Source organism: Cervus canadensis, chromosome 9 (genome assembly GCF_019320065.1).
Source record: "Cervus canadensis isolate Bull #8, Minnesota chromosome 9, ASM1932006v1, whole genome shotgun sequence".
Lineage (NCBI taxonomy): Eukaryota > Metazoa > Chordata > Mammalia > Artiodactyla > Cervidae > Cervus > Cervus canadensis.
Window position 1 is genome coordinate 11028583 of NC_057394.1, and position 12337 is coordinate 11040919.

The window sequence follows — 12337 nt, forward strand, 5'->3', positions numbered from 1 at the left end:
CCACCATAGTTTTCTTTATTCCACCATCCAGAACATTTTCCTTCTCCTTCCTTGTACCCTCAAGTCACAGGCTGAACTGTAAGTCCTTTCTACCATTTGGACTCTTTTCTGCTCTCATTAACTATCTTTTCTGTGCATCCTTTTCATTCGATCTGAAATGCTCATGTTTTCCTCCTTTTTGCTGTCTAAATTCTGCCTCTTCATTCAAAGCTTGTCACCTGTTTCATTACTCTATGAAGCTTTTCTTGATGGTAACACTTAATTATTCTCTTTTGCTTTATTTGCATTGGTTTTGACTCTCTAATCGATTGTCAGCTTCACAAGGGCAGGGATCAAGTCTTAGCTTCTCTTTTTTCCCCCCGCAGATCTTACATCGTGTCTGTCCTTACCGCCTGTCCACAGTACTTACATAGTCTGTCCTTGTTCGTTGACATGCAGGTGACCCACCAAGATAAGGGCAGAGTTGTCTGCAGTCTGGCTCTTCAGGATGGGATAGCTTTCAAACATACTTAGACACCTCTGTAAGAAAAGGAAGTTTTTAAATGTGATTTTTACTTTTTGTTTTATCTTGTTATCAGAGTGCCAGAGAAGCAGAAATTAAACTGAAAAGTGAAAGCAGAGTTAAACTTTTTTACTTGGACCCAGATGCTCAGGTAAGAAGTATTTTAATATTTAAAATAGTTCAAGGAAAGAAAGGCTTTGATAGGTTATTTGCTTGCTTATTTGTTTGCTTATTTATATATTTTGGATGCAAAGCAGTATGATAATATAGAAAATTCAGGAGAAAGAGAAAAAACAAAACCCGGTAATTTCATTACCATAGCACAGCCATTGTGAACATCTGATATTCCATAGATTGTTGAAAAGTTAAGGAGATTTATCCAAAGATGCGCTAGTCCACAAAGAACATATATACAGGATATAATCTATCCTGTAAACCCACCACCAAGAAAATAGCATGCATCTCTACAGTTGCCCAGTAGACAGTACTGTTTCCTGACTGGCCCAAGCTCAGTTTCAAACACAAGCCTTTCTGTCCTACAGTCCACATCTGTGTCCTGAGAAAACCCCAAACACAGCGTGGTGAGGGCCTCCAGGGCTGCCCACAAACAGGGCTGCTCCTCGGAGGGGCCAACTGTCCTGCCACGGCTCCTCCCATAGTTTCCTCTTCATTTGCTGTCTTTTTTTTTTAATAGAACTTCTTTTCCCTATTTAATAATAAGTATTTCCCTCTGTCTCTTCTCAGACTTCGAAACCATATAGTTTTTTTGACAGGTTTTTGTTTAGTGTGGTAAAATATGCACAATATAGAATTCACCACTTTAGCCATTTTTAAACATACTATTCACTGGTGTTAGGTAGGTTCACATTATTGCACAAGTGTCACCACGATCTCTTTCCAGAACTTTCCCATCCTCCCAAATAGAAACTCTGTGTGCATTAAATAACAGCTCCGCATATCTCCTTCCCCTCCCCCTTAGTAACCTCTATTCTACTTTTTGTCTTTAAGATTTTACTTATTTAGGAAGCTAATATATGTGGAATCATATGATATTTTCCTTTTCATGTCTGGCTTGTTCCACTTAGTATAATGTCTTCAGGGCCCATCCCTGTTGTAACATATGTCAGAACTTCATTCCTTTTTATGGCTGAGTAATATTTCATTGGATTTATAGTATATGCCACATTTTGATTATAGAGACTTCAGTTGATGAACACTTGAGTTATTCATAACAATAATTTTAAAGCTCTATATAATCAGTCATGGAGTAGATATACCATCATGTATTTGACCATTGTTATATACCACATAAATGTATAAAATAGTAAACACTGTTTGCATAAATAAATATGTATTGCTTTTCCATATTTTAAGCAGTTTCTTTAGGGTGCATTTATTATGGGATATTTTTTTCTTAGTGGGAACATAATACATTTATATATTTGCATTTCTTTTAAAGAAGCTTGACTTCTCATCAGCTGAGCCAGAAGTGAAGCCATTTGAAGAGAAGTTTGGAAAAAGAATTCTCGTCAAGTGCAATGATTTATCTTTCAATCTGCAATGCTGTGTTGCCGAAAATGAAGAAGGGCCCACTACAAACGTAATTTTCCTTTTGAAAAACTAAAATTAAAAAAAGAAAACCACATTCCGAGGTTTCAGGTGAGCCTGTTGCGGTGCAGTCATGTCACGCAGTCCTAGTTCCTGGTGTCGGAGAACAAGAGGGTGAGATCGGAGTGCAGAGGCCCATTTGGGCCACCAGACAGGACGTTCACAACACAGGACAGGGAGGGAGGCTGCTGCGCTTTCGCGGTAACTTGTAGCAGCAATCACACACAGGTCTAGTCGTCTCTTCTTTGATAGCAGCGTTCTCTTTTCCCGACAGTTTGAGCCCTGGTGATGGTCTGGACTGTTTTGTTTTGTCCAGGTCGAGCCTTTCTTCGTCACTCTGTCCCTGTTTGACGTAAAATATAACCGGAAGATTTCTGCCGACTTCCACGTCGACTTGAACCACTTCTCAGTGAGGCAGATGCTGGCCACCATGTCCCCGTCTCTGAGGAACGGCGACCGGCAGAGCTCGCCTGCCCCGCTGGGCATCCTCCACGAGGCCGCCATGCAGTACCCGAAGCAGGTGGGGGGGCTGGCCCAGCGGTCACGCTGCTGAGGCTTCCCTTGTACAAGCTGTGTAAATACATAAATGAAGCTTAAAATGCGCAGTTGGAGTAAATGAGACTCTTAATTAGATTGATTGCGTATATCACGAGGTTGTCAAAGCAAGCTGAAAGAGAAATGGCTTTTGACTTCTCATTTCTTTTTTTCTAAATTTTCTGCTAGTTGCCTCCACTGCCAAAGGGGCTTTTTGATCGAATGATGAACTGTTTGTTCATGAGTTAACCAGTTTGACTCTGGGTGCTTCTGAGTAGTTCTGCTGTTTCAGTGCTGTTTGCTGATTGAGAATCTTTAATATTCGTGAGATTTGTTTAACGTAACTGTAAATTTTGCTCACTAAAGAAGATGGTTTGTTCCCTAGGGGATATTTTCAGTCACATGTCCGCATCCTGATATATTTCTTGTGGCTAGAATTGAAAAAGTACTTCAGGGGAGCATCACCCATGGTGCTGAGCCATACATGAAGAGTTCCGACTCCTCCAAGGTATGGATGACTTTGGGATGATAAAAAGCAGTGGGGGGAAAAATAGGAATAGAAATGCTTAAAGAAATCACAGTTAAGCCATATTTATGTTCTAAAAGAGATAGACTGCTTTCACTGTTGTTCTTTGTTCAGTCACTCAGTCATGTCCGACTCTTTGCGATCCCATGGACTGCAGCACGCCGGGTTTCCCTGCCCTTCAGCGTCTCCCAGAGTTTACTCAAACTCATGTCCATTGAGTTGGTGATGCCATCCAACCATCTCATCTTCTGTCATCCCCTTCTCCTTGAGCCTTCAATCTTTTCCAGCATCACTGTCTTTTCTGATGAGTCTACTCTTTGCATCAGGTGGCCAAAGTATTGGAGCTTCAGCTTCAGCATCAGTCCTTCCAGTGAATAGTCAGGGTTGATTTTCTTTAGGATTGACTGGTTTGATCTCCTTGCAGTCCAAAGGACTCTCAAGAGTCTTCTCCAACACCCCAGTTCGAAAGCATCAGTTGGTGCTCAGCTTTCTTTATGGTCCAGCTCTCACATCTGTACATGACTACAGGCAAAACCATAGCTTTGACTATACGGACCTCTGTTAGCAAAGTAATGTCTCTGCTTTTTAATACACTGTCTATGTTTGCTACTCTCATAGATTTAAGAGTTAACCTTCTGTGTCCAGTTTTCAGTGAAAAGTAATTCCATGTATAAATAAACACTTCATCTAGCTAGACTATCCTGACATCCTGAAATAACTGGCAAAGGAATTACCAGCTTAGGAGTAAACTTTCTTTCATTAAAAAGTACATACATTGTATTTAAATGGAGTTCATTTCCACTTGCTGGCTTGTGTCCAAGGTCCCGGAATTGTGAGTTTGGATCCATTTACTCTTACATGTGAGACCAGAGACTAGGAGGTGACCTGGCTGGGATCGTCTGGCCGGTAGTATCTGCAGATCGGGCCCCCTGTGTTTTGTCAGGGGGCCAGGGCTCTGCTGGCAGAGGCGGTGTGACATGAGGCAAAAGAGGGGAGGGAAATACACACGAGGTGTCTGTGCTGTGTCTTCATTACTTTGGTGTAGTGTTTGGTATTTGGGGGTGCCTAGGCGTGGACATACTTTAGGGTTATTGAATGTTAGAAGTCACACTTCCAAAAACTTAGATTTACGAAGGTTTAGTTGCCCGCTCAGCATCCCACAACTAGAGTCGCCAAAGGACACATGACTGTCACTTTCCACCTGTTGAGCCGCCTGGTTTAAGTCAGCTATTTGAATGCTACTCGTGCCAGTTTTACAGTACTTCTGGTTTCTTAAAACAATTTTTTTTATAACTGATCATCTGTGAGATGACCCTGATACAGTGACAAAGACTGGTCAGCATCCGGGGACACCCTGGAGGCTGTCACTGAGGTCTTCTCAGCTGATTCAGAGCTTCCTCTCTATGGCCACCAGCCCATCACAGGCGTGTCCACGAAGATGCAGGATGATTGTTAAAGGACAGGTCCTAGGAGTCAGAGACCTGGGTGCCGAGTGCCCAGCCAGCCTGAACACGTCATGTGACCTCTCTGGGCCCCGGCTGTCACATGTGCAGTTGAAAGATCGTGCTGCTACCTGTCCCTCCCTCCCCTCAGGAACAGTGCTAAGATCAAACAGATCGTGTACAAGTCAGTGCTGTGGAGACTGTAAATCAAGCCACTGACGCATATAAGAGGACATCACCATCAATTACTACAGCCCCCATCAAGGAAGAGCCCATGTACCCAGGCACACAGCTTCAAACAGGATGCCCTTCTGGTTGATAAAGCCTGGGTCAAGTTTAGTCTCTGGAGAGAAGCTGTTTTATTTTTTAAATCAAGTCTGTAAAACCTGGGATAAGAAGCTCTTTTAGTCTCTTTGGTGTTTTGATTAATAATCAGTGAATACCCAAGATGAGATCTATTCTTCTGCTGTATGCACAACACGTTTCCAAGGCCAGCATGCACCAGCTTGGCCGCTTCTGCCTGCCATGTGCATGGCTTGGAATTTGGCAGCTCGTGCTGGTGTGAAAACCACGTATCCTCGCGGGCGGGACGCCGTTCTTCCCAGTGTCCGCTGAGCATCTGCTGAATTTACTCCTCCTTCATACTTACGGCATGTGAGGCTCAGCCATGTGTACCTTTTCCCATGCGTTCACACCTCCAAAGCAGTCAATTCAAGCAGAGATTAAGACTCAGCCATCTTATGTAAAAATAGAAGCTTCGATAGAGATTTTACTGAGGGATGGTTTTTCCCTGTGTATCAAAATTGTCTCTTCATGGCCTCTCCTTTGGGGTTGGCCTGCCCTCATACCTGAAGGGCGTACTGTTCTTTGCTTGCAAAATAAAACTCTGAGCTGTAACCAAGCTGTAAAAAAAAAAAAAAATTGTCTCTTCATGTTTCCCAAGATGGCCTATGGCATCGTTTGGAGGAAATCATTACTTTGGAGGAAATTTTTGGGAGGAGTCTCTGTAGGTGTCCACCATGAACAGATGTTTTTTAAAAAGAAAGAAAAGTGGGGGAAAAAACCCAAAGGGGACACACTAGTTTTTCACTCTGGCTTTCACATTCATTGTGTTCCATGTGCATCCTCAGTAAATGTGAGAGTTCACTTCAGGCAAGAGTGAAACTTATGCAAATATTGCATTTTAGTCCACAACACAGTCATTATTGTTGAAACCTAAAAGCAATTGTTTCTGCTTGAAAATGTGTAAGTAAAATGACTGCTCCAGGAAGGCTAACCATTCTATTCTATGATCTCCAAGTCTGCGTGGACGTGCCCCCCTGGAAGGAGAAAGGGAGGGACTGGATCCTGAACCTGTTTCAGTGGAGAAGTGTTTCCATCATCACTCCTGAAGGCCTCAATTCCTACACGTGGTTTCAGTACACTTGTCATATTTAGTAGCCAGAAGGGATGCTGGCAAGTGAAGCCCATGCTCTTCATTTTGCAGGTAGGGAAGCAGAGCCCAGAGAGGTTCAGTGGTCCAGACCACACAGCTGGTTTCAGTTTGACTCAGAAGCAGACAGGATGCTGCTATTCTCCTTCTGAGTCTTCTGGATGAGCGCTTCTCAGACCTGGTGCACACAGATCGCCGGAGCTCTGGTCAGATTTCAGGAGGTCTGGAGTGGGGCCCGAGACCCTGCTTTCCTGACCAGCTCCCGGTGGGACCGATGCTGCAGCTCTGCAGAGTTCACAGTGGCTCACCGGCAGTACAGCATGTTGCCCAACGTTGGTTTGATTCTGATTTACTTAAGCAATATAAATGACCTGTAGTCATGTACGTATGTGAGAGTTGGACCATAAAGAAATCTGAGTGCTGAAGAGTTGATGCTTTTGAACTATGGTGCTGGAGAAAACTCTTGAGAGTCCTTTGGACTGCAAGGAGATCAAACCAGTCAATCCTAAAGAAAATCAACCCAGAATATTCATTGGAAGGACTGATGCTGAAGCTGAAGCTCCAATACTTTGGCCACCTGATGCAAAGAGCCGACTCATTGGATAAGACCCTGATGCTGGGAAAGATTGAGGGCAGGAGGAGAAGAGGGCATCAGAAGATGAGATGGCTGGACGGCATCATCAATTCAATGGACATGAACTTGGGCAAACTCCGGAAGATGATGAGGGACAAAGAAGCCTGGCATGCTGCAGTCCATGGGGTCACAAAGAGTTGGACATGACTCAGTGTCTGAACAACAATAGCAAAAGACCCTTCACACTCTACCCTGACTGAATCAGTCAGACTTTGTAGTGGTAACAGTGCAGTATCCCAGAATAAGCAAATTTGGGGATACTAGGTGTCATCTGCTTTAGCGGTAGGAGTTTCGTTTATGAAGAGACCTGCCATGCATGCATCTTAGGCCAAAACTAAATCTGCTTCCCTCTGCACTTTAGAGTTAATCCACCCCCCACACAAACCAAAAGTGATCGTGAGAAAGTGAAAGTAGTGGTAATTTATACCTAGAAACGAGAATGTGATGTTTGAAAACCCTGGCCTAACTTAAGTCAGTACCTGTCATGCCTTAATAGCAAGCATATACTCCCCAAATCTGGGAAGTCTGCATAGGCCAGTGCACATTAGGAGTTGTCAAAGCCTAGTGTTTTCATTAGTATCCTCATTTAAACTCCAGTAATGGGATATATTGGGGCAAGAATACCAAGTACTAGTAATTACTGATAACTCAGGGACTTATACTTAGCCCTTAGTCATAAAGAAATATGAAAGCCTATGAAATGGCATGCCTGTTACCTATGAAGTCCAAAGAAAAGACATACATTTTGGAAACAGTTTTCATTTGATATTCTTTGGAAATTGCTGCCAGAGAATATGATGAACAGAATTGTCTGCACCGAGAGTAAGTCCAGCCGTGTTCATTACCGTAAGATGTGCTTGTCCATGCCTCTGATACTTCAGGAAGAGCTTGTTCAGTGACTGTGAGGTAATAACTGTTAGCTCAGAACTCTCCCTTCAGTGGGACACAGTAACTCATAGTTCTACTCTGGTGTCTTTAAGGTTGCTCAGAAGGTTCTGAAGAATGCCAAGCAGGCATGCCAAAGACTAGGGCAGTACAGAATGCCATTTGCTTGGGCAGCAAGGTAAGGGGAACATCTTTTTTTTTTTTCCCCCAAGTATTTTGATTGTTTTTCATAAATGTCACTTTTTAAAGGAGTTGCGTTTTTTTTTCTAGTTTTTTTTTAATTAGAGGATAATTGCTTTTTACAATGTTGTGGTGGTTTCTGCCATGCAACAGCGTGAATCAGCTGTATATGTACATGGTTCCCCTCCCTCTTGAGTCTCCCCCCACCACCCCGCCCGCCCCACCATCCCACCCCTCAGGTCGTTTACATTCCACAGGGTAGTGTATATACGTCAGTGATACCCTCTCAGTTCGTCCCACCCTCTCCTTCCCCTGCGGTGTCCAGGAGTCTGGAGGAGAACATCCTTTATACTTTCTATATAGATACAGCTATATGGAGAGACAGACAGACAGACTGACCAACCCATTCTGTTTGTTGTCCAGAAGCAGAAGATTAAATCTGTAAAACTGAAAACCAAGCAAGCCGCATATCTGAAACATCATTTATTGGAGACCCAGAGAAAGGCGGTGCTGGCTGGAGAAGGGCGCTGTCAGCCCTGGCAGGATGGACAGGAGTGTGTGTGGCAGAGCTGGGGCGCCAGGTTCCAGCACGTGCCTCCAGCTGGGAGGGGGTGGCAGCCCGGTCAGTGAGGCCCACAGACCCTCTGTATTTTGAGTCTTAAGCATTTGGCTGTGTGTGTTATTTCCTAAGCGCAGGCCATTTGCTGGAAATATTTTCTATGTAAATTGAGTTAGCTGTGTTCATCCTCATAAATACCTTCCTCGTCTTTCAATAATGAGATTTCTGCTGGCCATAGCCAGTGGAATGACAATTAGTCTTCACTTAGAAACCAGAGTCCAGCTGTGGATTTATTTTGGTCATTTGGAAACTCAGCTTAGACATGTCATTCTGCTATTTCAGGACGTTGTTTAAGGATGCATCTGGAAACCTTGACAAAAGCGCCAGGTTTTCTGCTCTCTACAAGCAAGACAGCAATAAGCTATCCAATGAAGACATGCTCAAGTTACTTGCAGACTTTCGGAAGTGAGTCTGAAGGCCTTGCTTGTTTCTTCTGCACCGGAGAAACAGAAGTTACTGTATGAGGTGGGGGTTGGCAGCCCTGTGTCAGAAGTGACTCCCTTGGCTGGTTAGCGTGAACCCCGCACCCCACCCAAAGTGACTGCGTTTGGGGGTGGTTTCTGCTCACACAGTCTGGCTTCCTGGGTGGTGCCTGGAGGGTGGAATTTGCAGGGCCATCAATCAAAACGTGGTATGAGCAGAGAGCCTGTGGCCAAGCAGCTAAGATCACAGGCCTCCGCTGGTCCCGAGCCCGGGGTGGTTCTCCCTGTGCACCAGGCCCCCTGTAGGAAGGGTTTCCTGGGGAGAGTGTGGTCCAGAAGGCCAGCGAGAGACTCAGAAACCCGGAAATAGGGGCCGTGTGCTGCCAGGCGCAGAAGACGCAGCGTCACGAGGGAGGCTGCAGTGCTTCTCATTGAGAATCCGGAGAAGTGCCGCTGTGTCTTTGAGTGTTCGTCACACCTGAGTTAGGGAAGTGGAGAGTGCCTTCTTCATTTGTTTTTTTAAACCTTAGTGTTGCTTTATTTTCTTTCCTCTTTTTTTTTTTTTACAAAAAAATAATCACATGTCAGTGGCTTGGACCCCAGCTCGGATCCAAAGCTATTGTTTCTGCTCCCGTGATTGTCTCAAATGTCATTTAGCAGTGGACGAGAAACGTGTTCTGAAGCTGCCCTAGTATTTAGAAAATAGCTGTCAAAGCTCATAAGCCACGTTGCCCCTCTCCCTTGTGGTGATTATCAGAGGAGACAGTCCAAGATTTAGTCAGAAAGTAATCCTGTCAGAGAGATGGTATTGCTGACATGTGCTCCAAGAAGCATCTGTCTAAGAAGAGGGATACGATATTTTATATTTATTCGATTTGCTCATGGTTGTGTCCCTTATTTCTGCAGGGGGTCTGAAAGCAAAGTGTAAAAATAGAACATTTTCTTTAAAATGCAGATCTTTTCTGAATGCTACCATATTGGGTAGTTTAGGTGACAATGCTGTTAGTTTCCACATGAGGTTTACAAAAGGCTGGTGGAAATGAGAGGAACCCTGAGAGAAAGTGATTCCATTAGTTGGGGCTGGTGAAGGGCAAAGATGATGACATTCATCATATGCTGTAGTCATGTGGGAGCTAGAATTTGGAACCATTAGGGACATCCAGGTTCACATGAACAGAACCGCAAGATATCCTGACCAGTTACATGTGAGACTGCTCAAGACAGTGATGATGTCTGAGGAATCTTAAAAACAGGAGTTGGGAACTTTTCAAAACTGGGAATAATTCAACCAAATGCTGAATCTGTGAACCACTGAGCTGTGATGCTTCTTGCCAGTGATCTCAAAGACGTTATTAAACAGGTGGCTTCTGAAGAACCAGGAGGCAGCATCCTGTGTTCTAGGAACTACTCGTCCTAGCCATATTTCTGCTTCTCCTTTTTTAATTGGGTCACTAAGCTGGTTCGACAGAAGAATGTAAATTATATCCCAAGATGACCAAGAAGTCAGAGAAGTGTGAGAAAGTGAAAAATTGTTCAGTGCTGGAGTAACCAAATGCGAGGAGGGGTGATGGGTGGCTAGTCTCAGTCTGGCGATGGACTTCTAGGGGTTTGAGAAGGAGCTGCTTCTTGGCAATAGTCTGTGCAGTATCTTCATGAAAGACTTTTATGAGAATGTAAAGTGCTGATGAATGTCTTCATGACATATGTAATAGGAATATCTAATACATTAGATGTTAGAATCTGGGTTTAGGAGGGTCTTGATCAACTACAAATGACTCAGTCATAAAAAGGTAAAGTTTCATTGGGACAAAAATCAAATCCTGTTTTGATTTCTAAAAACATAATTGTATAAAGACACGATGGAGAGATATAACAAGATAGTAAAGCATATAAAAAAAGATATTTTAGGTGACTGTATATTTAATGTGCCTCACTGGAGAGGTGTGACTGTGTAAAAGTAGTAGAATTTTGGCTGCATCAGTGGAAAGGTATATTGTTCAAAACCAGACAGCTGCTCTATCCCACCTGTTCAGGCCCCGCTGAACCTTACTGATACAGTTCTGGGAGCCATGATACAAATGGGGTGTATATAGAGGAGAGAAATGGCATTGGAGGAAGACCCAAAAGGACTGAGAAGCGAGGACTTCAGGAAGGTGTGATAGCTGTCTATTAAAGGTTTTAAAAGTGTTAGAGAAACTTAACTAGGCTTCTTGATGAGTGAAAGATTCAGCGAGGTGAATTTTACCAGGCTGTAAGGAAGAGCAATCTGGGTGTCAAAATGGCTATGTTGAAGGTTTCCTTGTCACTAGGTAGGACTGAGGACATGCTTGTCAGGACTTGTCACAGAGGACACCCCTGTATTAGATGGAGGCAGATCAAATACAGACATCAGACAATTCACTCAACACCTTCTTTATATCCAGCATTTCACTAGACAATGGAGCCTCAGATGGCTCCTGAACTTTCTCGATTCTGTTTGAGCCAAGAATGTATGTTGAGAATGGAGTGGTTCAGGAAAACCTCCGCTGTAACATTTTGTTGATATCCTTATCTGGGCTTGTGGTACCCAGCACAGTGGCCAGTAGCCACGTGTGACTGTCTAGTACTTGAAATATAGGTCCTGCTGACATGAGTTCTAAGTGTAAAATACACATCTGGTTTTAAAGAACTAGAATGTACTTTTTATACTCGTTGCATATTGAGATAATATTTGTAATATATTATTGGGTTAAATAAAATATTTTAAAAACTAATTTTACCTGTTTCTTTTTACACTTTTCTTTAAGTGTAGCTTCTATGAAGTTTAAAATTATTTTCATGGCTTGCGTTATGTTTCTCTAGAAAGTACCGCTCTAGAATTCAGAGCTAACTGACTTGTTTGACTTTTCTCTTCTCTTATTTGTAGACCTGAGAAGATGGCTAAACTCCCCGTGATTTTGGGCAATCTAGACATTACAATTGATAACGTTTCCTCAGACTTTCCTAGTAAGTGTACGTTCTGCGTAATAAACAGACCAGCTTTTGTTTGGTTTTTACTTCAGTTTGTTTGTTTTTAATTTTTTTTTTAGATTACGTCAACTCATCATACATTCCTACAAAGCAATTTGAAACCTGTACTAAAATGCCGATTACATTTGAGGTGGAGGAATTTGTACCCTGCATCCCTAAACACACTCAGCCTTACACCATTTACAACAATCACCTGTATGTTTATCCTAAGTCCTTGAAATATGACAGTCAAAAGTCTTTTGCCAAGGTGAGTGGCAAGATTGAGTTTTTATTTAATTTTTTAAAGATTTATTTGTTTGTTTATTTTTGGCTGCGCTGGGTCTGCATTGCTTCTCGAGGGCTTTCTCAAGTTGTGCACATGCTTAGTTGCTCCGCAGCATGTGGCCTCTTCTCTGACCAGGGACTGAACCTGTGTCCACCGCAATGGTAGGCAGGTTTTTAACCACCAAACACCGAGGGAGCCCAAGTTTTCTTTTCGATACCAAACTTTCTTAGGTTTTTGGCTTCTCTTGTTCTTTCATAAATATTTGCATACTTTAATCTT

The 12337-nt window shown here is 43.1% G+C and overlaps 1 protein-coding gene across 13 annotated transcripts in view; it reads left to right on the forward strand.

Annotated features, from left to right (window-relative positions):
- DOCK9 (dedicator of cytokinesis 9) overlaps positions 1-12337 on the forward strand; it is a 270233-nt gene that overhangs the window by 168202 nt on the left and 89694 nt on the right. For all 13 annotated transcript variants that reach the window (XM_043477992.1, XM_043477995.1, XM_043478000.1 and 10 more), the window contains exons 10-17: positions 579-653; positions 1962-2102; positions 2427-2630; positions 3030-3152; positions 7659-7741; positions 8645-8767; positions 11690-11769; positions 11853-12040. In XM_043477992.1, coding sequence (XP_043333927.1) covers positions 579-653; positions 1962-2102; positions 2427-2630; positions 3030-3152; positions 7659-7741; positions 8645-8767; positions 11690-11769; positions 11853-12040 — 1017 coding nt within the window. The remainder of the gene's footprint in view (positions 1-578; positions 654-1961; positions 2103-2426; positions 2631-3029; positions 3153-7658; positions 7742-8644; positions 8768-11689; positions 11770-11852; positions 12041-12337) is intronic.